Source organism: Pteronotus mesoamericanus, unplaced genomic scaffold, assembly GCF_021234165.1.
Source record: "Pteronotus mesoamericanus isolate MK-2021 breed Mesoamerican mustached bat unplaced genomic scaffold, CSHL_Meso_final contig_613, whole genome shotgun sequence".
Classification (NCBI taxonomy): Eukaryota; Metazoa; Chordata; class Mammalia; order Chiroptera; family Mormoopidae; genus Pteronotus; species Pteronotus mesoamericanus.
The window spans coordinates 58,935-82,796 of record NW_026555221.1 but is presented as its reverse complement, the minus strand read 5'-3'; the positions used below and the strand labels follow the sequence as shown (position 1 = coordinate 82,796).

The following is a 23,862-nucleotide window of genomic DNA, read 5'->3' as shown; positions in this document are numbered from 1 at the left end:
TTGATCTCACAGGGTCCTAAAATGTACATAAACTCACTTGGGAATCAGCACCAGAAGGGCCCAATTGGCTTGTGGGTACAGGGAGAAGTGGAGAAGTGACTGAAAGCCAACAAGAGCTGGTGGGCAAGCAGCATTTTTCCCTCTCTGGCCCCCCGCTACAGACAGTGCCAAAACTCAGTGACCTGGGTTGCCCTGCCCTGGCAAATATCTAAGCCTCCGCCCCTTATAATGTAACAGGTGCACGAAGACAAAGAAATATGGCCCAAATGAAAGAACAGATCAAAACTCCAAAAAAAAAAGAACTAAGCGACGAAGAGATAGACAGCCTATCAGATGCACAGTTCAAAACATTGGTAATCAGGATGCTCACAGAAATAGTTGAGTATGGTTGCAAAATAGAGGAAAAATAAAGGCTATGCAAAGTGAAATAAAGAAAAATATACAGGGAACCAACAGTAAAGGGAAGGAAACCGGGTCTCAAATGAACAATTTGGAGCAGAAGGAAGAGATAAACATTCAACCAAAACAGAATAGAGAAACAAGACTTCAAAAAAATGAGGAGAGGCTAAGGAACCTCTGGGACAACTTTAAATGTTCCAATATTCAAATCATAGAGGTGCCAGAAGGAGAAGAGGAAGAGCAAGAAATTGAAAGCTTATTTGAAAAAATAATGAAGGAGAACTTCCCCAATCTGGCTAAGGGAATAGACATCCAGGAGGTCCAGGAAGCTCAGAGTCCCAGAGAAGTTGGACCCAAGGAAGTACACACCAAGGCACATCATAATTACATTACCCAAGATTAAAGATAAGGGGAGAATCTTAAAAGCAGCAAGAGAAAAGGAGACAGTTACCTACAAAGGAGTTCCCATAAAACTATCAGCTGATTTCTCAAACGAAACCTTACAGGCAAAAGGGGCTGGCAAGAAGTATTCGAAGTCATGAAAGGCAAGGACTTATATCCAAGATTACTCTGTCCAGAAAAGCTATCATTTAGAATGGAAGAGCAGAAAAAGAGCTTCCCAGATAAAGTAAAGTTAAAGGAGTTCATCATAACCAAGCCCATATTATATGAAATGTTAAAGGGAGTTATCTAAGAAAAAGAAAGTGATATAAACTGTGAACAGTAAAATGACAACAAACTCACAACTATTAACAACCAGACCTAAACAAAAACAAAAACAAACTAAACAAACAACTAGAACAGGAACAGAATCATAGAAATGGAGATCACATTAGGGGTTATCAGCAGGGAGGGGTGCGGGGAGACAAGAGGTAAAGGTACAGGGTACAAAGAGCAAAATTGGTAGGTAAAAAATAGACAGGGAGCTTAAGAATACTATAGGAAATGGAGAAGCCAAAGAATTTATATGTACAATCCATGGACATGAGCTAAGGGGAGAAGTATGCTGGTGGGAAGGGTGGTGCAGGGCAGAAGGGAATAAAGGAGAGAAGAAATGGGACAATTGTAATAGCATAATCAGTAAAATATACTTTAAAAAAAGAAAACTGGAAAGCCACATGCAAAAGAGTGAAACTAGAGTGTTATCTGACACCCCCACACAAAATTAATACAAAGTCAATAAAGGGTGTGCATATAAGACCTGAAAGAATAAATTATGTAGAAGAAAATATAGGCAGTAAATTTACGGACCTTTATCAGAGGAGCTTTTGTGAACTTGACCTCAAAGGCAAAAGAAATAAAGAAAAAATAATAAATGAATGAGACTACATCAAACTAAAAAGCTTCTGAACAATAAAAGATACTATCAACAAAACAAAAGGCAACCACTGAATAAGAGAAGATACTTGTAAAGAATTCCTCCAATAAGGGGCTAATTTCCAAAATATATGATGAACTCATACACCTTGACAATAAACAAAACAATCTTATTAAAAATAGGCAGAGGTCTTGAACAAGTACTTTTTCAGTGAAAAGATCCAAATGGCCAACAGACAGATGAAAAGATGCTCAACTTCCCTAGCTATAAGGAAATACAAATCAAAACCACACTGTGATACCACCTCACACCTGTTGGAATAGCTATTATCAATAATACAAAAAAGATAACAAGCGTTGGAGAGGATATGGAGAAAAGGGAAAACTTGCACACCACTGCTGGAAATGTAAATTGGTGCAGTCTTTATAGTGGATCCTCAAAAAATTAAGAATAGAGCTGCCATATGACCCAACAATCCATCTCCTAGGTGTCTACCCAAAGCATTTGAAAACACTTATTTGTAAAGATATATATATATCCCTATATTTATTACAGCATTATGCACAATAGCCAAGACATAGAAACTACCTAAGTGACCTTTGAGAGATGACTGAATAAAAAGATCTGGTGCACTTCCCATGAAGACGGCAGAATAGGTAAACACGGTACTTGTCTCTTCCCACAACCACATCAAAAATACAACTAAACTACCTCTGGAGAACTGCAAAATAAGAATATCCCCAAGTGAAGCATTAGAATCAGCACCCAGTGCATCTGTAGAAAGCCTCATGTTCAGTCAGGTGAGAGAGAGACCTGTTGCATTTATGGACATGTGTCCAGGAGGAGAGGACTGGTCAGCAGTGAGACTCGCTCTTGCGCTGCTCACTGCTGCTGTTTTGGGCCCTTTAGGTTTGGGTACAACAGGGAAGGGAATGAGTGGAGGTAAATGGCAAAGGCTTTTGGGACTAGCACTCTTGGAGCCTTTTGAGTTGCCCAGTTAAATGCTGGCCCTCTCCCCCAAGGGCCACGTAGTGAGACCAGAGCCGTCCATTGAGATTTGCTTTATGGAGCAGCATGTGATCAATTTTGGCAACTTTTGTACGTGCACTTGAAGAGAACTTGTATTTTGTAGTAGATGGGTAAACTTTTCTACATATGTCACTAGGTCAAGTTGCTATTCTAGTTGTTCAAATCATCTGCATCCTTATAGCTGTTTTTGTTACCTTGTTCTAAAGTTACTAAGAGATGTGTGCTGAAATCTCACATTATGATTGTGAATTCTTCTATTTCTACTTGCAGTTCTGTCTAGTTTCCCGTTATATAATCGAAGTCACATTATTAGGTACAAATAAATTTAAAATTGTTATAAATTCGTGGTGGATTGAATACTTTATGAAATTTTTGCTTACTATCTTAAGGAAGTTGTTTTTTTTTTTTTACCTTACTGTCTGTTTTGCTTGCTATTAGCATAGCTTCATCAACATTTTTTAATATTGTTGGTATGGCATGTATTTGTCTATCATTTTGCTTTACACCTGTTTATTTCTTTAGTGTTAAGAGCATTTTTATATGCAACTTATACTTTTTAAAAAAATTGTGTCTGACTGTCTTCATCTCTTATTTGGTATATTCAGTCCACATTATTTAATATAATGTCTGTATTAGTTTGCTAAGGCTACCATAATAAAGTACCACAAATCAGTGGATTAAAGAACAGAAATTTATTTTCTTACAGTTCTGGAGACTAGAAGTCACAGATCAAGATGTCAGCAGGCGTGGCTTCTCCGGAGGCCTCTGTCCTTGGCCTAAGGTGGCTTCCTTCTCGCTATGTCCTCACATGGTCTTTCCCCTGTGCACTAATATCTCTTGTGTCTCGTTTGTGTCTAAATATCCTTGTCTTTTAAGAACACCAGTCAGATTTGGATAAAAGCAAACCTTAACAGCTTTGTTTTTAAGATAATCACCTCTATTATACAGTCATGTTCTGAGGCACTGAGGATTAGAGCTTAAATATATGAATATTGAGGGGACACAGTTCAGCCCCTAACAATGTCTTCTATATTTAGATTTAAACCCATAATCTTCCTATTTTCACTTCTTCCACTTATGCATCTCCACCTGCATTTCTTTGTATTTTTAACTTTTATTTTTCAATTACAGTTTACACTCAATATTATTTTGTATTGGTTTCAGGTGTACAGCATAGTGGTCAGACAATATATACTTTGTAAAGTGTTCCCCAATTCCCTCCTGATATTTCTATTACCCACTTGGCACCATTCATATTTACCACAATCTTATTGACTATATTCCCTATGCCGTGCTTTACATCCCTGTGACTATTCTGTAACTGCCAATTTATGCTTCTTACTCCCTTCCTTTCTTTCACCCAACCCCCCCACTCCCTCCCTTTTCTGTCAACCACTAGTCCACTCTCTGCGTCTGAGTGTTTCTATTTTGTTTGTTCATTTATTTTTGTTCTTCAGATTCTACATGTAAGTGCAGTCATTGCAATCATATGATATTTGTCTTTCTCCCACTGATTTATTTCACTGAGCATAATACCCTCCAGGTCCATCCAGGCTGTTGCAAGTTGTAAGGTTTCATCATTTTATATGGCTGAGTAATGTTCCATTGTATAGTTGATTCACCTGCATTTTTATCATTAATGAGGTAAATTTATCATTCTTTACTTTTTAATAACTTGTTGGTTATGCTTGATTTCTTCTTCTTCGAGGGGCAACATAGTAATTACAACCTGCCTACCTGTCTTACTGGTGTGTAATACATAAATCAGTATTTTTGCTACTTCCTGCCTCACATATGACCTTAGAACACTTTATTTTTATTAAGCTCACTCTTCTTTTTTGCCGTTGTTTTCACATAGTTAAATTCTACATATATTTTAAACCCTACACAGCTTAATTAATGTTATTTTATGCAGTCAATGTTCAATTAGATTTATTCACATGCCTGTCCTTTTCATTGCCCTTCAGTCCTCTGCATTTCCATGCTTCTGCGTGCAATCATTTTTTTTTCCACTTCTGCTTGTAGAATTCCTCTTAAGCTTAATTTTGGTTTTGATTTGGTGCAGGTCTTCAAAGAGAAAATTCACTCCATTTTTGTTTGCCCAAACTCATCTTTGTTTTGTCTTCATTGTTGAAGGATATTTCTTTTAAAAACACATAATTCTAATTGGACAGAAATTTAATTCCAAGATGTTAAAGACATCATTTTAGCCCTGGCTGGTGTAATTCAGTGGATTCAGTGCCAGCTTGTGAACCAAACTGTCGCTGGTTTGATTTCCAGTCAGGGCACATGCCTGGGTTGCAGGCCAGGTTCCCTTGTAGGGGGCGAACAAGAGGCAACACACATTGATGCTTCTCTCTTTCTCTTTCTCCCTCTTTCCCCTCTTTCTAAAAATAAATAAATAAAAATTTTTAAAAAGATGTCATTTTATTGTCCTTTAGTATTCATCATTTTTAAAAAGCCAACTATTAGTCTTTTATTAGCTATTGCATTTTTAAAATATAATGTTTTACAGAATGTTGTTAAATTTTTCTTTTTGTTTTGATTATTAGCAGCAGTTTTATAATGATGGGCCTAGCTATAGATATTTTGTTATTCTTGTTTTTGGTTGATAGAGCTTCTTGATCTGTGGTTTGATGTCTTTCATCACTTTTGGAAATTTCTTTACCAGTATTTTCTTTAAATATTGTTTCTTCCTTATTCTATTTTTCTCTTCTGCTTTTGGGACTTATGTTACATTTAAGTTAGACCTTACTGTGGCCATACATTTCTTATTCTTTTTTCCATATTTTACATTCTACATTTTTTCCCTATGTTTCAACCTTGATTTTTCTATTAACCAATAGGTCTCTTGACCCAATTCACCACTCCTCTCTTCATCTGTGTCTAAACTGTTGCTAAATCCTTGTATTAAGTTCTTAATTTATTTTTTCAGTTTAAAATTTTATTTGATTTTTTTCATAGATTATAGATTTCTAATGAAATTATCTACCTTGCTTTCTTTGATCTTAGTAATAGTAGTTATTTTAAAGTGCATGAATGATAATGTCAATATCTGGGTCTCCTTTGAGTTTGTTTTTTTTTCTTCTCCTTTAATTTTTGGTCATTTTATCCTGTTCCTAGAATGCATGGTCATTTTTCCTTGAATAGAAGGCACTGTGATTACAAATTATAAAAAAAACCTAAGGCTCTGGGTGATAATCTTTTCTTCCAGAGATGATTTACTTTTCTTTTTGTCATGCAACTCAATTGGCAGTAAATTATGTTAACCCAGCCCGTGACTGATCTGTGTGAGGCTGAAGTTGGGTTCATTATTTACGAGAATTTGATTATGATCTGATTAATCAGTTATCCTTAGAGTATAGTCATTCAGTGGTCTTTGCTGAAACTCTGGAATGTTTTCAGGGCTCTCAACTTCAATTTTTTTGTCTCCCAGATCTATGAGACTACCAAAAGTTCTGCTCAGGTCTCTGGCCATTAGACCCAGTGCCACTTATGAATCAGCAAAAGCCCTGAAAAGAAAGACACCACAGAATGTCCAACTCATCTCAAAACATGTCCCTTCTCCCTTGGATCATGGACCCCTGAGTCATGGTTATGTTAGTATTGTTATAATGCTTTCAAAAATTTTTATTTTCTTGTATTCTATTCAGCTTCCATAATTGTTCTCATTGTCAAAGTTGTTCTGATAAAAACTAGTCTTTGATGGCTCTAATTTTTCTTTTTATTTAATTTTGATTTTTTTAAAATTTTATTTATTTATTTTTAGAGACAGGGGAAGGGAAGGAGACAGAGAAGGAGAGAAACATCATCATGTGAGATACCAGTTGCCTCTCACAGCAACCCAGGCATGTGCCCTGACTGGGAATCAAACCAGTGACCCTTTAGTTCACAGGCCAGCATTCAATCCACTAAGCCAAACCTGCCAGGGCTAATTTTGATTTTTAATTGGTGAAACATTTGCCAAAGTTTAATCTATAAAAGAAGGCACATAAAAAATTCCTAGTTTCTTTTAAGATTTTATTTATTTCTTTTTAGAGAGAAGGGAAGGGAGGGAGAGAGTGAAACATGTGTGGTTGCCTCTCGCTCACCCCGCACTGGGAACCTGGTCTGCATCCCAAGCATGTGCCCTGAATGGAAATCAAACCAATGACCCTTTGGTTTGCAGGCAAAAAATTCCTAGTTTCTATCTCTGTCTCATCTCCACATTTCTTCTCTCCTCCTATATGTAATCTGTATATATTATCCCCCTTTCTTACACAAAAGATAGCATACTATGTACACTGTTTTGCATTCAATGTTATATTCTGAAGATCACTCCAGCATAGCAGATAGAAATACTTTAAGTTCCTTCTTATAGTTGTATAGTACTTTACCATATAGATATATTGTAGTCTACTCAAATCACCTAGAATGAGCTTTTAGATTTTTGAGGCATATATGTAAAATCAGAAAGAATAGTATAATAAGCTTCCATGTACCCATTGCCTAGTTTTGACAATTATTAACTCATGGCCAAAATTGTTTAATCTACTCTCCTACCCATTTTTCCTTGTGTTCCTCATCTCTGAATTATTTAGAAACAAATTTCAGGAATCATATCTTAATCAGTACACATTTTGGTGTGTCTCCCTAAAATATAAGGAAATTAAAATTAACATTATGATAAACATTTAAAAAGAATCTTTAAAAGTATTAATAGTGACATCTCATGGATGTTTATGTGATAGTTACTGCTTTTTGAACAGTGTTTCAAATTTTGGGAAGTAATTTGAATGCCCTTAACCACTTTAAAATTGTTTTTATTTTTTAATTAGACTTATAAATTAAAGTAAAAGAGAATGCCTCTATATGTACAAGTCAGCTTTCAAAGTGAAAAAGAAGGGATCAGTTCAGACTTCCTAGTTATTTATTTGAGAAAAATAGACATTTCAAAGACTATTTTTATAGACTTTAGAGCTTTAAAAGATAAGTAATAATTATTATTGACAGACTCTTCTCTATTTCCTGCAGTGGACCTCCAAGACCCTAGTTAGTCTTGACATAGGCTGGATCAAGGAGAGAAATACTAAGCTGGACATGGGATGGACACCTTGATTTTCAATGTACTGGGTTTTTGAATAGCTAAATGAACATTAGTTGTTCAACTCTTTCACCTGCATGAGATGTTGTGAAAAGTGAAGAATGGATTGAGTTATCATACTAAAAAGCAGTGATTCTTTACAAAAATAAAGATGTTTCCTTGTTTATACGTAACCAACTTCAGGCTCTTTAGTACAATCAATGGTAATATAGGAGCTGTCACAGGGCAGTAAGTACAGTATGTGTTGCCCAAAGTGTAGACAGTGAGGCTTCAGGGATTGCCAGGATGTGGAAGTCAGTGTGGATTGAGTGCTTTGGGAAGTGTGAAAGAAGATCGATTTCATCTGAATTCTGGAGCATTAGTAATGACTGAAGAGGAACATAGGAAGAAGACAAAGTAATTTCCAGTAGGGAAAAATGGCTTGAGCAAAAGTATGGATGTGGGAAAACATCAGAGGCATAAGGAAGATAAGGGGAGAAGGATGAAAAGAGAAAAGAGTGGTACGTGGGCTAGGTCAAGTCCTCAAAAGCCAATATGCCTAACACTCATTTGCTAGGTGACCATTTCACTACTATTATCTCTGCTGCCTGGTCTTCCTGCCTCTTCCTCTTAGCTGCCTCTGTGTGTTCCTTGCCTCCAGATAGTAGCTGAAGTGGTACACATGGAAAAAACTGCTATAACAAATGTACCTAGTAACTAAAGACTTAGAGTGATGGATTAGCCACTTGGCAATTGAATTACAATGACATTGGCTAGTGAAAAAATCAACTAGCTTCTATAGGACATAAAGCCGAAAATAAAGTGACCATAAAATTCATCATCCAAGCTAGGGCACTCCAGAAAGTGAAGATTTTGCTATTCATGGTTACACTGGGACAACAGAAATAAAACTGCAGGCCACAGCACACTGGGGAGGACACTGATCACAGAGAAGTGTGGGACAGTGTTTGGAGGACCCAATGCTCATGCAACCACTTGACACTTGTGAAGGTGGGAGCTCTGTTTCTCTCCCTCCAGGTCATAAATTCTTGGGGGCCAGAGTGGGGTCCTGTCCCCACTTGAATCCAGCACATCTCACCCTGGTCTCTGCATATCCTGGGCCCTCAGTAGGTGAAGGCTGACCTACGGGGCAGGTAAAGAACAGGTCTTGCGCTGTGGAGTGTGGAGAGAGCCAATGGAGGTAATCACAGGCAGAGAACCCATGAGGGCCCAGGGGGTGACTGGAAAATGTGGAATGTGTCTGTGTGGGGGCAGAGCCCCAGAAACTTGTTCCCCTCCCTGGGGAATCAAGATGGTGGAGGAGTGAGTGGAAGTCACACTGACCTCTTCCCAGGATTAATCTGGAATTACAACTAAATTGTGGAGATATTCCCAGAACAAACAACTGAACAATAGTGAGGGAGGAGCCTTAAAACCTTGGACAGACAGAGGAATTTGCTTTAGCACAACCTAACTGGTAAGGAGTATGGAAGAGACTCAAGAAGGCAGCCAGGGTGCCCACAGGTAGCGGCAGCACCAGAAGGATATTGAAACGACCAGTTGGATCCCCCTGAGAAGAGAAGGTCTGAACCATAAGCGGGGATCTCCAGCCTACAGCACCAGAATCCAAAAACTACACAGATAACAACCAGCTGTGTAAAGCAGCAGGGTTGCTCTCTGCCACAGAGACAGGTGACTATAGATGCAGGGAGCCATTTAAAGAGCCAACACATACATTTTTATTTGCAGCATCTTACCCTGGTGTCCAGCAAGGGCACGGGCAGAGTGGGCTAAAGATGTCTGAGGAGAGACTGGGGAATGAGGCTTTGGGGAGAGAACTGAGAGGTAGCTGGAAGGATGCAGGTGCTGATTCATCCCCTAAATGGCAGGGGCCATCTTGTTCAGGCAGACCACGCCCCTGAGCAGCAACACTGTGAGAGGACACAATAGCCCTACCCCCCACCCAGGAGGGACTCTGCCCCACCCTGTGGTGCCTAAGCCTGACTGCTGAGTGCAGAGTGACTAGATTAACAGCTGAAAGAGACAGCCACAAACAGTAGATTCCTGGAAATCTCAGATGGACTTCCCAAGGTCAGACAGGGACAACATCTGACATCATCAGAGGCAGATCCAGAAAGAAAAAAAAACAGCGGTCTCCTACCATAGAAATTCCCACCACAAAGTCAAGAAGTGAATTGAAGAAGTAGAAGCAAAAAAAAAGAGCCTCACAAATAATGGGAAGACAAAGAAACACTCCCCCCCAAGTCAAAGGGAAAGGAGGAATCCCCAGAAAGAGAACTAAATGAAACAGAGTCAAGTAAACTATCAGATATTGAGTTCAAACCAACGGTTCTAAGGAAGCTCAATGAGCTCAGGGAGCTCAGAGAGAATTACAAAAGAATACAGGGAAACTATGAGGAACTTACTGCAAACTATATCAGCATGAAAATGACATAGAAACTATCAGTAAGAGACAAGAGGAAATGAATACAATTTCTGAATTGAAAGACACAGTAGAAGGAATCAAAAGCAGGCTAGATGAAGCATAGGACCATATCAGCGAGCTGGAAGCTAAGGTAGAAAAAAGCTCGCAGAAAGAGCAAGAAAATGAAAAAAGACTCTGAAAGAATGAAGAGACATTGAGGGGAATGCAGGACAACCTGAAACGTAATAATATCCGTATAATAGGAATACCAGAAGGAGAAGAGGAGCAAAGTATAGAGAACCTGTTTGAAAAAGTAATGATGGAAAACTTCCCTAATAGGAGAAGAGAAAAAGTCACACAACTCCAGGAAGTACAGAGGGTCCCATTCAAGAGGAACCCAATGAGGCCCACTCCAAGACACATCATCATTACAATGGCAAACATCAAAGACAAACAGAGAATCCTAAAGCAAGCAAGGCAGAAAGAGGTAGTAACATACAAGGGAGCCCCAGTATGACTAGCAAATGACTTCTCAACAGAAACGCTGAAAGCCAGAAGGGAATGGCAAGAAATATTCCAAATAATGAAAAGCAAAGGCCTGCAACCAAGACTGCTCTACCCAGCAAGCTTCTCAATGAAAACAGAAGGTGAAAAAAAAGTTTCCTAGACAAAAGAAGGCTAAAAGAATACACCTCCACCAAACTAGCACATGCTAAGGGGACTGCTTTAAGAAAGTAAAGAAAAAGAGTTTATGAATACCCAGTTCCTTTCACAGTCACCAATACTTGACATTACCAATATTTTTAATACTTATTAATCTGATTGTGACAATGATGTGTTATTTTAGTTGTTACTTTATTATTTGTTGAAACTAAACCTGTTTTAGTATATTTCCTGCCTATTTATATTATTTTTAAAAGCTTTCAATGACTTTTTGGTATTCTTTATCCATTTTTTGATTAAATGTTTGTAGAATTTTTTCCCTGCGGGGAAAAAAAACAATTAACCTTTTTATAGATGTGTTGACAATACTTTCCTGTTCTATTACTTGGCCTTTAACTTATTTTATATGCATATTACTATATAGTCTTAAATGTTTAATATAATCATATTGTCAATATTTTACTTTATAGCTTCTGGGGTTGAATATTTTACTTCAGGGTAAGAAAAATATTAGTTTGTATTTTCTCCTAAAACTCCTTAGACTTTACATATTGATTTTTAACTCACCTGAATATTTTTTTGTATAATGTGTGAAATAGGGTTCTATATTTGTTTTGTTTCAAGTAATAGTGGTCGATGCACCTTATTTGTTGAATAAGCCTTATTTTCCCCATTGATTTGAAATATCAATTTAACCATATATTACATTGCTAGATATATACGTTTGTTTCTAGAATGCTCATTATATTTCATTGATCTACTTGATTATTTCTGTGCTGGTGTCATGTTGTTTTAATTGCTGAGATGTTATAATGGATTTAATTTTTTTAATATTTTAGAATGCATTTTGACATTTTAAAATAAATAAATAAATAAAATCTGTATTTAAAGAAAAAAAGAAGAAACTCCTACCTTTTTTGACAACATGGTTGGAACTGGAGAATATTATGCTAAGTGAAAGAAGCCAGTCAGTGAAAGACAAATACCGTATGATCCCATCTATAAGTGAAATCTATTCAACAAAATAAACTAATGAACAAAATAAACCACAGTCAAGGAAACATGGAACAGATTGAAAGTGACAAGAGGGGATGGGGAAGGAGGACAATGGTGGGAAGAAGAAGGTACTAAACAAAGAACATGTATGAATGACCCATGGGCATGGACAACAGAGTGGGAACTGACTGTGGGAATGGGGAGAGGGGTGGGATGGGTGGAGGAGGGAAAAGGGTAAAAATTGAGACAACTATAATAGAATAAACATGATTTTAAAATAAAAAAAAGAAACCTGTCCCCCTCCCTGAGCCCTGGCTGCCCTGTGGCCCTCCCCTGACCAGGTTTCCTCACACAGTCTCCATGGGGCCTGCTTCTGGTCCTGTCCCTGAGGTCCCTTTTGGAGTCTCTCTAATTGTCATCTTGGGAGCTCCTGCTTCAGGGCTGAAGTCTGTGGGCTCCCCTGGGAGGGGACAGCTTTACCCTCCTCACTGCAGCTCTGCGTTAAGTGCCTCACTGGGCAGGGGGAGACAGGTCTGCAAGCCGAGCTGAGCGGCAGCCCGTGGCGGTGGACAGGCACCAGAGGGTGCAAGGGATGCGCAGGCCCTAGCTCGGGGCCCACCTGCCCACCACCATCCCCTCGACTGAGTCCCCGTTCTCCCTCCTCCTTTTGCTGAGCCCCAAGGGTCTAAACTAGAGAGTCCACAGAAAGGTGGGGAGGTAAGTCGGGGCTGAGGGAAGAGGTCAGAGCTGGAGAGGCGTCTCCCCGTCCCCTCTGTCCCCTCTGACCCAGTGAGTGAGGGACGACAGAGTGGTTTTCATCCCAGAAACTCCTCCACAGGGGAGCTGCGGGGTCGTTCCCCCTCCAGAGCACACGGCCTAAGGTGAGTGAGCGTCATTTTCCCGCCACCCCCTTGTCTCTTCCCTGCAGTTCCTGTTACTGATTTCTGGTTTATGTCTTCATTTCTATTTTTATTCATCAGCATTTCTTCTTCCTCCTAATGCCTGCCCCCTTCAGTGCTTCTTTGGTGGGGTTGCGTATGTACTTTCTAGTGTTATGTCTGTCCTCACTCCTTTCCTAGTCCTCTTCCTTTGATCTACTTCCATCTCTCCTTCTTTCCTTAATGTCTCCCTGACCTTTTCCCTTCCGCCTTCCCTTTGTCTGGAATGGGGGCTCCGTGGCGGGGTTCCGGGGTGAGGTGTGGCTGACAATGGGAAGACCAGGGATGAATGTGGAGAGATGAAAGGGAGAGAAAGGAGGGCTGACGCAGAACATAGAGTCACCTCGTCCCTGAAAGAGTATTCTCGAGATGAGATGGCTTCTTCTTTTATGGTGTCATTTCTAGGAAGAAAAATAAAGCCATTAATTAAACACCCCCCACAAAGGAATGAAGTCAGAGAAGAGAAAAAATGAGTATGCGAGATGGTAGAACAGTTTCTTGAGTTGGTTTGTGTGTTGCAATTAATCATTCCACAATATCTACTGAGAACGGCAGATAGGCTGGCACTGTGCTGCGAGCAAGGGATCCCTCATTAGCAAAAGTGACATCAGGGAACATGGGTTCTCGTTGGAGAAGCAGAATCAAATCCATGTAAATAAAATGCAGCATGTCCTGTTTGTTGAGCATTATGAGAAATGCCAGGCAGGGAAAAAGTAGGGAAAGAAGAAGGTTTTCAAGTTTAAATAGGTGTTGAGAAACGACCTGGCTGAGAAGGAGAAGAGCAGGCGCGGCGACGGGGCAGAACAATCAGGCAAGAGCCTTCCGTGCGGAGGAGGGAGCCTGAGCCCCGGGCTGGCGCCTGTCTGCTGGGTGGGAGGAAAGGCTGGATGCAGGTGAGTGAGCCCGGTCGGTGTGCCGGAGGCCCAGCCAGAGGGAAGCCTTGCCTCGTTTTGCTGTATTTTGTCTTTTATTCTCATGACAATGGTTCAGTCCGGTGCCACGTGCAAATAGACTGGGGTGGAGGTACGTGGGCAATGAGGAGGCACGTCTAGTTAGGGACCATTTTCATCATTCAGGAGTCAGTGGTGATGGTGTAGCCAGATGGGATGAGCAAGAGTGACAAGGGGCCAGGGTGGAATACATTTTGGAGGAATGTCCTCAGGGGATTCAGAGGCAGCAGGGGATTCTGCCATTGGGATGAGTGTGTGAGAGGAGAGGTGCCAAAGATACACCCTGTAGTGCGTCCTGGGCCACTGGACAGACTTGCCATTAAAGTCCCCTCAATGCTATTTTCATCCATGTGTAGGAAAGTCCTTGGTTTTAGTAAATATGTAAAAATATTTGATACTCTACGAGTTACTGTCCCTCAGAGGAAGGAAGCCGGCAGCGAACTAGTGCCCTGGAGTTGAGGGCAAAGGCTCCTGCAAGCAAGGGGAGCCCTCTGCTCTCCGCAAACAGGAGGACCGCTGCTCGTCTCTCCGTGGCGCGTGGTCCCATTCAGTCGGCCCGTCTGTGCTGAGGGCGCCCCATGGGCCAGGCGACACTCCAGGGGCTGCCAGTGTCATGGTGACAGTAAATGGTGCTTCTGCTCCAGTGGGATGACACAGACAATAAAAGTCAGAAATATTAGTGTGTGTGTTAAATGGTGTAAATGCTGAGGGGAAAAGAGCAGGAAAGGGCTCAGGCTTGAGAGTGCAAAGACATTTGTGATTTTCATATGTCTTTCACGGAAGACATCTCTAAAGAGGCTGGCATTTAAGTAAAGCTCCAAACCAGGTGAGAGATAGAAATTGGGGGGAAAGATGAAGAAAAGGCAAGGGCGAAAGGTGAGAGTGAGTTCAGGTTGTCTGAGGAAATTAATGGAAGCACAGTGAGTGAGGGGTCAGGGTAGGAGGTGAGGCTAGAGGTACTGGCACGAGCGTGTGTGTGTTGGAGGCAGGCGGAGGGGCAGGGGACAGAGGTGAGATTTAAGGCCTTGTAGGATTTGGGCTTTATTTGGAATAATTTGGGTAGTCACTGACATACCCTTCAGTAAGAGAGTTATATCATGTGACTTATATTTCAGCAGAATCATTTGAACAGCCATGAAAATAGACTCAGGAGATTCAAGGATAGAAGCCAGAAGACTGAATAGAGGTCTAAAATGATCCAACTGAGGTAAGATTGTAGCTTTGGCCAGGGCAGTTGCATTAGGATTGTAAGAGTTAAATGTATTTTGAGATATTCTGAATGACAAGTTAGGAGGCTTTGCTCATGGATTGGATCTCGGGAATAAATGACATAGAGGAATTACAAATGATTTTGGTTTATTTGGCTTCAGCAAAATGAAGAACATCTCCTTTCTCCATTACATTCCCTTATTTTAACCCATATAAATTATCTCTTGGGCACGAAATGGTTCTAGTCCTGTTAGAGACAGTTGACTGCATCCCTGTTCCCTGTTAAAAAAAACTCAATGTCATATGAGAAAGCCAGTATTTTGCCTGCTGAAAGAGGATTGTTCAATCCCCTGTGAGCTAACAGAGATCCTATCATCTGTGCCATGGGAATATGAAAGAACATCCACCTGTATGTCCGAAAGCATATGTTATTGAGCTCTAATAGATTACAAATACATGGCTGAATGAAGAAGAGTTCATTATAAATAAAGAAATATCAAGTAATTAGGAAATTTCTCTGTCCATGTTCTCAGGATGATTGTGGACAGCAGAGCCACGGGGATGTGGTTGAATGAGTCCTCCTCAGACGACTTTATCCTCTTGGGCATCTTTTCCCACGGCCCAGCTGACCGTGCTCTCTTCTCCGTGGTCATGGTGGTGTTCTCAGCGGCCCTCTGTGGAAACGTCCTCCTCCTCGCCCTCATCGGCATAGATCCTCGACTTCACACCCCCATGTACTTCTTCCTCAGTCAGCTCTCCCTCATGGACCTCATGCTGGTCTGTACCAATGTGCCGAAGATGGCGGCCAGCTTCCTGTCTGGCAGGAAGGCCATCTCTTTTGTGGGCTGCGGCGTACAAATCGGCCTTTTCGTCTCTCTCGTGGGATCGGAGGGGCTTCTGCTGGGGCTCATGGCTTATGACCGCTATGTAGCCATTTGCCACCCGCTGCACTATTCTGTCCGCATGAGTCAGAGGGTGTGTCTCCAGATCGCTGGTAGCTCCTGGGCCTTCGGGATACTAGATGGTTTGATCCAGATGGTGGTAGTGATGACCTTCCCCTACTGTGGCTCAAGGGTTGTGGACCACTTCTTCTGTGAGGTGCCAAGTTTATTGAAACTGGCCTGTGTTGACACCTCACTTTTTGAAAGCCTGCTCTTTGCTTGCTGTGTCTTCATGCTGCTCCTTCCCTTCTCCATCATCGTGGCCTCCTACGTTCGCATCCTGGGAACTGTGCTCCATATGCGCTCTGCTCGGGCTGGTAAAAGGGGTCTGGCCACCTGTTCCTCTCACATGACAGCTGTCTCCCTCTTCTACGGGGCAGCCATGTTCATCTACCTGAGGCCTAGGCGCTACCGGGTCCCAAGTCATGACAAAGTGGTCTCGATCTTCTACACGGTCCTTACCCCTATGCTCAACCCCCTCATTTATAGCTTAAGGAACCGGGACGTGATGGGGGCCCTGAGGAAGGGGCTGGCCCGCTGCAGGAGTGGCAGCCAACAGTGAAGGGCCAGGGCTTCCTGCACCTGGTGCTACTACCTCTTGGTTACATAACGTTGGTAACTCACTCACTGTTTGTCTGTTTCCTTATGAATTAATGGGAATAATGACACCAGGCCTGCCTCACAGGGACACTCCTAGGGATCACTACATGGAACTCCAAAGGCGCATGGAGAAGCTACACATTGTTATTGTCACTGATCACCATTTATAGAGTCCTTGAAATGAATTCACTCTACTTTTAACTCTTTTTTTAATGACTATTTTACTGAGTGCTTCCTAAGTGTGGGCACTATCCTGGTCCCTTTACATACCTCTATACTATTTAATTAATGATTCAGCATCAAAATCATGGATATCTTAAATAAAAACTTTCTAGATAGCAGAAATTGTCTTTATAATTCTCCCTAGCTAGGTCCTAGCTCTCCCCTATAATCTTCTATAATGGACACATTATAAAGCTTCTTCTAAGAAATAAAAATATGTCCCGACCATTTACAAGTTACCTCTGCAGAGGTAATGCCTTCTTATTGGCATATTATCGGTACCTGGCCCTGTGCCTTATAAGTAGAGGTTGTTCAGTGAAAGCTTTATTAAGTGAATGGAAGAGAAAGCATCGAATGCGGTAAAATATGAAAAACATTTTTCAAGCACTGTGTGTGTTCCCATGCCAAACTTGCTGTAACTGCTGTGACTCACTTCAGCACTTCAAGTTCTACATGGCATTCCGCTTGGAGGATGCAGATTACAACAGATATACGGACAGAATTTGAGCTGTTATTTTAAAACATATGTATATATCAGTCAGGATCCAGTCCGGAAAACACCACGTCAGATATTTTACCAGAGAAACTGTAATGTAAAGAGTTACTAACTATATGTTTGAGAACTGAAATAGCGCAAGAACACCGAGGATTGCAGAGAAAGAGACCTGCAGAAAGAAGCCACCATTTCTAGGCCTGGGAATGCGAAGGAAGAGGTTCGGTTAGTAAAACCTGGAGTCTTGGTGCCCAAGCATCGGAGAAGGAGACACGGACCAGCTGGTGCCTCAGAAGGGCGTCTGTGAGGGTCGCCCAGGCCCCTGCGAAGGTTGCCCAGCCCTGGCTCACGCCGGGTCCTCCAGAGCCCAGGGGAAGCAGAGGGGCTTGCGGAGCCGGGTCTTGGACTTCTGACAACCGGGAGCTGTGTGGTTGGCTCGGTGTCCCAGGAGTTCAGAGGTCACCGTCCATGTCCAGGCTGCTGAGGAACAGGTGCTGGCCAGCCACGGCTTGTTCCTCTGAAGGACGGAAGAGACTGGTGACAGGTAGGTAGGAACAAAATCTGCAAAGTGGAGCCAACAGACAGAGGGAAGAACATTTCTGAGGTGACTTGGACGGAGAAACAGGAAATCAAGGAGTTTCTTTTCTCTCTCCTCTCCTCAGCTTACTGTCTACTTCTGGTGCCTTGCTGACAGATGCTCACGTAAACCTGGGTGTCAAAGCAGGCCCCGCATCTCAACTGGAGTGAAGGCGTGTGGGCTTGGAGCCGAGGGAAGAGCTTAGAAACTGGCACCGTCCACCCCTTTGGCTGCTCAGCATCCACATCATTTTATCTGCATTTGAACTTCCATCCAGGCAGCAGCCGCACAACCACGCGCAACCATTCTTCGTACTCAAGGCCACCTTCATGGGTCACGGTGTCCGTGTGTGGGCAACGTTAGCTATACCTCATCTCTGAGGGCGAGCTCCACCTGCACTCAGGGTGTAAGGAATACAAGGAAGGTGACAGTGAAGAACAAACTAGCTTACGTGCATGAACACACACACGTGCACACACCAATTGATCACAACAGCACACTTGATCTTTACAGCTTCCGTCTTCCACTTCCCATTCCCCGTTTCCTTTGTCCTCTGCTAAAACCTGTTTGTTTGGCATAAATTAGCTGTCGGTATAATCTAAATCTTTATTCCAAAAAGGCCCTAATTTTCTTTGGTTGGTTGCCATACCTTTCCATTATCTTTTACTCTAGACGCAGAAGCACTCAGAGAGTCCCTCATTTCAGGAACAATTCCCCCTCGGTCATCATGTCAGTCACCCCACCCCACTCCAGATGAGCTGCTCTTATCTGCCTGTCCGTTCCCTGGCACAATTCCAAAATGACCGGGTGATGTTTCAAAGTCTTTTTTTTTCCCCCGTTGGTTGCTTGCTTATTTATTTTATAGAGAAAGAAAGGGAGTGAGAAAGAGAGGGAGAGAAACATTGATGTGACAGGGAAACATTGATTGGTCACCTACTGTACGCGCTGACTTGGTACCAAACCCATAACCCGGAAATGTGCCAAAACCAGGAATCAAACCAGCAACCTCTCACCTTGCGGTATGATGCCCAAATAACCACACCACACCGGTGAGGACTCCTTGGTTGTTTTTTAATGTGCTCTGACTGGGGATTGAACCTGCAACCCTGGCATATCGGGATGACACTCTAACCAACTGAGCTACCCAACCAGGGTCCCCTGTCTGTTGATTACTGGCTTTTGAATGGCAGGCATCTGCACCTGGGCTTGATATCCCCTGGAAAAGCCAGAGGAACCTGGCTGGAAAACAGCAGCGTTTCTGGGCTTTGCCTCCAAAGCCTCCCCCGGTGTTTTCCTGAGCACGGCACTGAGCTCTAGTTCTCAGTTCCCTCTGCCACAAAATCTACTAATCTCAGTACTTGATTCAAATTGAGACCATTTTTGAAGGGATTAAGAAGTACTGACTGGTAGTTACAAAATAGTCACAGGGATGTAAAGTACAGCATAGGAAATATAGTCAATAATGTCGTAACAACCATGTCTGGTCCCAGACGCATATTTCCCTGGAAATATCAGGGAAATCACTTTGTAAAGTATATGATTGTCCAACCACTGTGCTGTATACCTAAAACTAATACAAATTAATATTGAAGGTAAAGATAAAATTGAGACCATTTTGATATGCTGAGCCTAAGACTTACGATAAAGCTTAGCCCTTTAAAACTATTTTTTATTGTGGTAAAATATATTTATCATAATTTGCCATTTTAACCATTTTAAGTATAAAATTCAGTGGCATTAAGTACATTCACATTGTTGTACAACCATCATTAGTCTGTATTTCTAGACTTTTTCATCACCCCAAACAGAAACTCTGTACCCATGAAGCCACAACTCCCCATGGCCCCACCCCCACCTACACCCCTGTGGCTACTGGTAACCTCCCACCTACTTTCTGTCTCTATGGCTCTGTCCCTTCTGCATACCTCATGGAGCTGGGGTCATCTAACATATGGCCTTTTGCATGTGGCCTTTGTCATTCAGCTTCAGGTTTTCAAGGTCCAGGCACCGTGTAGCCTGGGTCACTCCTTTTAATGACTGAAGCATAGCTCCCTGGAGGGAGAGGCCGCACTGTGTTTCTCCACTATCTGTGGGTAGACACTGGGGTTGTCCCCACCATTTGGCAATTTTGAATGATGCTGCCATGAACATTGCGGCACATGATTTGGAGTCTCTGCCTTCCACTCTTTTTTTAAGTGTATTTTATTGATTATGCTATAATAGTTGTCCCATTTTTTCCCCCTTTATCCCCCTCCACCGGGTACCCTCATTCCCACCAGCATTCTCCGTCCTTAGTTCATGTCCATTTGGATGGAACATTGTATTGTAGTTATGGAAGAAATGGCACCACATATTGATTGATCACTGACTCAAAAGTGCATATTACAGTCTGTGAGCTAGGACCCCACCTTTTCAGGGGTTTCTTGCTGAACTGACACCATAAATGAGTTAGTGTGATACCTGAGGCCAACTGCACCTGGCTGATGAAATCTGTTTAAGATCCGTCAGTTCCGTGGACACACGTCCTTCGTTGCCCTTCCGTAGCTTCAAAACAGGTTCCTGGCTTGAAGCCAGGCCGTGCAGAATGCTGTGAGGGCGGCGTAGGAGTTCTGTCAGTGCCCAGATGGGGGTGCTGCCAGAAGCACGACGGGCAACGAAAGGCGGTGCATCTGTAGAACAGATGTCTGTTCCAGTGAAATCAAAGTGCTACCTTGTCCATGACAAAAAGGACCAAATACAATCTACTATTTATAGGTGATATTGATTGCCCAAAGAAAAGACACCATGTTGGAGCTCAAAATTAATTTCTGCTTAAAGTACAGCATAGGGAGTAGAGTCACCAATATTTTAATAACTACGATGGTGCCAGGTGGGTACTAGACTTGTCAGGGTGATCACTTTGTAAGTTACATAATGTCTGTTCACTCTGTTGTACACCTGAATGTAATATAATATTATGTACCAATGGTAACTGAATTTTTTTTTAATTTTTAATTAGTATCTGCTCATGGAAGGCTATTGCTCAGTGGTAGGAGTTAGCAGGTCAGTATAGTGAGGATAAATCCATGTTGATAAGCCTATGCATAAGCTCTGTTCCTACTACCATTGTCCCCTGTTACCTGGTCCACTGAAAACGCACTCTAGTGGTCCATAGAGCATGACCTATGAAATGTTAGGAGAATCACGATCTCTGCAGACTGTATTGAAGAGCAGGGGAATTGATGTAATGGGAGACAAGACTGTGAAGAAGATTGTTGGGACTGAAAGATAGTCAACCTACTTTGATTTGTCCTTGGAAATTGTTATAGAGAAAAAGAATGTTCTAGGTCAGTAAGCTGCATACCAGGTGTTAAGGGCTATGAGATTTATACTGGTAAAGGTGACAACAAGGGTTAACAGCCTCTGTGGTTAGAGTTATCATTTGTTCAACTTTACAATAATCTATAGGAACTTTTAAGGATTCCTTTGTCTTCTTTAAAGGGCAAAGAAAAGGTATGCACATTTCAGCTTTATGGTGGGACTAATACCTGGAATTCCGTTTGTAATGCAGTATGGAATTTGGTTTGCTGTTCAGGAAAGGAACAGAAGTTCCTGAACTTCCACCAGCTCTCTCTACCATACTGGAACTTTCTCCACAGTCCAGAGAGAAAATACCAGTTTCTGAGGATGTTTATTCCAAATACACATTGAAGACCTGGGAAAGAAGCACACGGTCAGGTTACAGACCTACTTCAACCACTGTGATGTGAACTTGGGCCAAGATACCGCTTATCAACTCGTCACCATAAACCTCTGCTTTGACTGGTGGACCACAGTGGTATTAGGTCACACGAAATTAATAACAATTTAGGGACATTATCTAGAGAGAACTAAGACGATCTGCACTCAAATGGCTTAATTATAGACTCAAAATTAAAGCTCCTACATCAATAAGGCTGTACTTTTTGTTCCAGGAAATCCTTGCCCAGGAGGAGAAGACTATATATCGGAACCTAACCTCATTGTTGGCTTTACCTGAGCAATAGATTTCTCAGTCAGCCGCCTTTTCAGGTCAAGAGGTGACTCAACTGGTCAAACTCAGCTGCTTATCCAACACTTGTATTTCATCAAGATTCTTCTACAACTCACGCTCCCTCTGCTGTGCCGTGAATTGTGACCAGTTTCATTCAGGTCCTTGCATGGCAGGAGCTGCTCCAAGTCACTCACACGCATACCCTAAAGTTCTATATACTGACCCTTGATCCGCCCCTCCTGAAACACTACGTTCTGTCTGTCAAGACAGGGTTTACCTTGGCTACGTAGGTGGTAGACGTGGCCTTGTTCAGTCAGGAGGCCGTTCTGGCCGTCCGCTTCTGCGGGAACAACACACAACAGTTTCAGTTGCTGAGCGTGTGAGGTTTTTCCCTCCATGCAGCGTCACTCTAGTGAATGAAAACAAATCCTTCTGGCTGAAGGTTGAGAAGAACACGTACGATATATATATTCTGGCGATGATTTAGGGCTTTCTGTAGGAGGACTGAATTTCATTAGGAAATTGCAGGCGTGTGAACTGGCTTAGGTCTGGAGACCAGGTAAGAGGCCATGGCTTACCATCCAGCAACATCCGTCAGGCGTCTGGCAGCCAGGCCTTGATGTTTTCCAAACGCAGTATGTGGCTCAAGACTTGCCCTTTCATTCTGAGAGACACCGTGGTCAGGGAGCCACCAACGGAAGCGCTCGGGGTCTAAGCGCGCCACGTGCCAGTCGTCCCCGCACCCAGGTCGTGAGGACATCCCCCAGGGACATCACGACCACTGCATCCGCCTCGCCTCTGGCCGTTTGTCATTGTCGCCAGGCCCCGTAACTCCAACAACCCGTTTAATGAGGGAAGCCCCTCTTTTCGGCAGCATCTTGCACAGTGTTTCTCAGCCTGCAGAGAACAGCCACCGAAGAGCTTTACGAGGAGGCCGCTTCGTTCCTTCTGATGTATTTCTCAATGCCTTAAGAAAGAGCTGGGGCCCTTTCAGGGTGTGAGTGAAGTGGGTGGGTGTGTGTTTTGCGTATCAGAAGTGCTCTGGGAATTTCCTGCTTTACCTAATGGATTTTTATCTCTCACAATTCCAGGGAAGTTTTAGCTTGAAAACTTCACTGAGTGTGTGCCACCAATAAGTTCCAGTATCAGCCAACTAATCCAGCAAACTGCTAATGGGACTTCCAGGTTCTTGAACTTGCTCATTAAGTCGATATTCAGATCAATAAATACATGGTTACACTTAGTCCTCCCTTGTCTAATGCTCTTAGCAATTTCACAATATATTTTCCATTTTGTTTCGATTGTTATGCAACATGTTATGATTGTTTTGAAGTGCAGCTGTTTCTCCTGGGTCAGGCTTTGCACTGCCCCCTTGAAGCGTGCGGAGAGCTGACAGGGGCTGCGTCCAGCGGCAACAAGGACATGGTTTGCATGGGTCTAGGGCAGACTGGGCACCCCTTTCAAGGCAGCTGACCAGCTGAACTGTGCAGGGTCTTCTCAAAATCCTCCCTTCTTTCCTGTATCCAGCCACATAAAGTCTACCTTGGTCTCTTGTCACTTATGTCCTCCCTGATGTGACATCTCATGTAACATAAAATTAACTATACTGATAGTAACCAGAGGGGAAGGAAGAAGGGGAAAGAAGGGGTAGGGCCGTCATGGAACATGTATAAGGGACCCGTGGACAAACGCAATGTCGGGGTAGAGCTGAGTGTGGGAGGTGGAGGTAGGTGAGGTGGCAGGGAGTGATAGGAGGAAAATGGGGACAACTGTAGTTGAACAATAAAAAAAAGGATGACTAATCCCGTGGAAGTCAGGACATTCACAATGCTGTGCATGCACTACCTCTGTCTGCTTCCAAAGTCTGTCTGTCGCGCAAATGGCAACCCCACAGCCATTAAGCAGTGGCTCCACGTAGCTAACCCCCTCAGCATCTGGCAACCACCGCCTGCTTTCTGTCTCTACAGGTTTACCCACGCTATACCTTTCAGAGAAATGGAATCATACAATATGTAGCCTCGGTGTCTG

At 42.5% G+C, this 23,862-nt stretch overlaps 1 protein-coding gene across 2 annotated transcripts; it reads left to right on the top strand.

Annotated features, from left to right (window-relative positions):
- The first annotated feature begins 15,380 nt into the window (after positions 1–15,380).
- Positions 15,381–16,492, top strand: LOC129076607 (olfactory receptor 56-like). 2 transcript variants are annotated; one of them, XM_054580729.1, is made up of 2 exons: positions 15,381–15,429; positions 15,522–16,492. In XM_054580729.1, exons 1-2 carry the CDS (start codon positions 15,381–15,383, stop codon positions 16,490–16,492), a joined length of 1,020 nt encoding a protein of 339 aa, XP_054436704.1. The 2 variants fall into 2 exon arrangements, with proteins under 2 accessions (XP_054436704.1, XP_054436705.1); XM_054580730.1 differs by lacking the exon at positions 15,381–15,429 and having other exon boundaries at positions 15,515–16,492.
- The last annotated feature ends 7,370 nt before the right edge of the window (positions 16,493–23,862 follow it).

Excerpts from the sequence above, each read along its gene's own strand:
- LOC129076607 (XM_054580729.1), top strand. The coding sequence starts at position 15,381 with ATGAAAGAACATCCACCTGTATGTCCGAAAGCATATGTTATTGAGCTC. Across the intron at positions 15,430-15,521 it reads AGCATATGTTATTGAGCTCT|GGATGATTGTGGACAGCAGA; the intron begins AATAGATTACAA and ends TCCATGTTCTCA.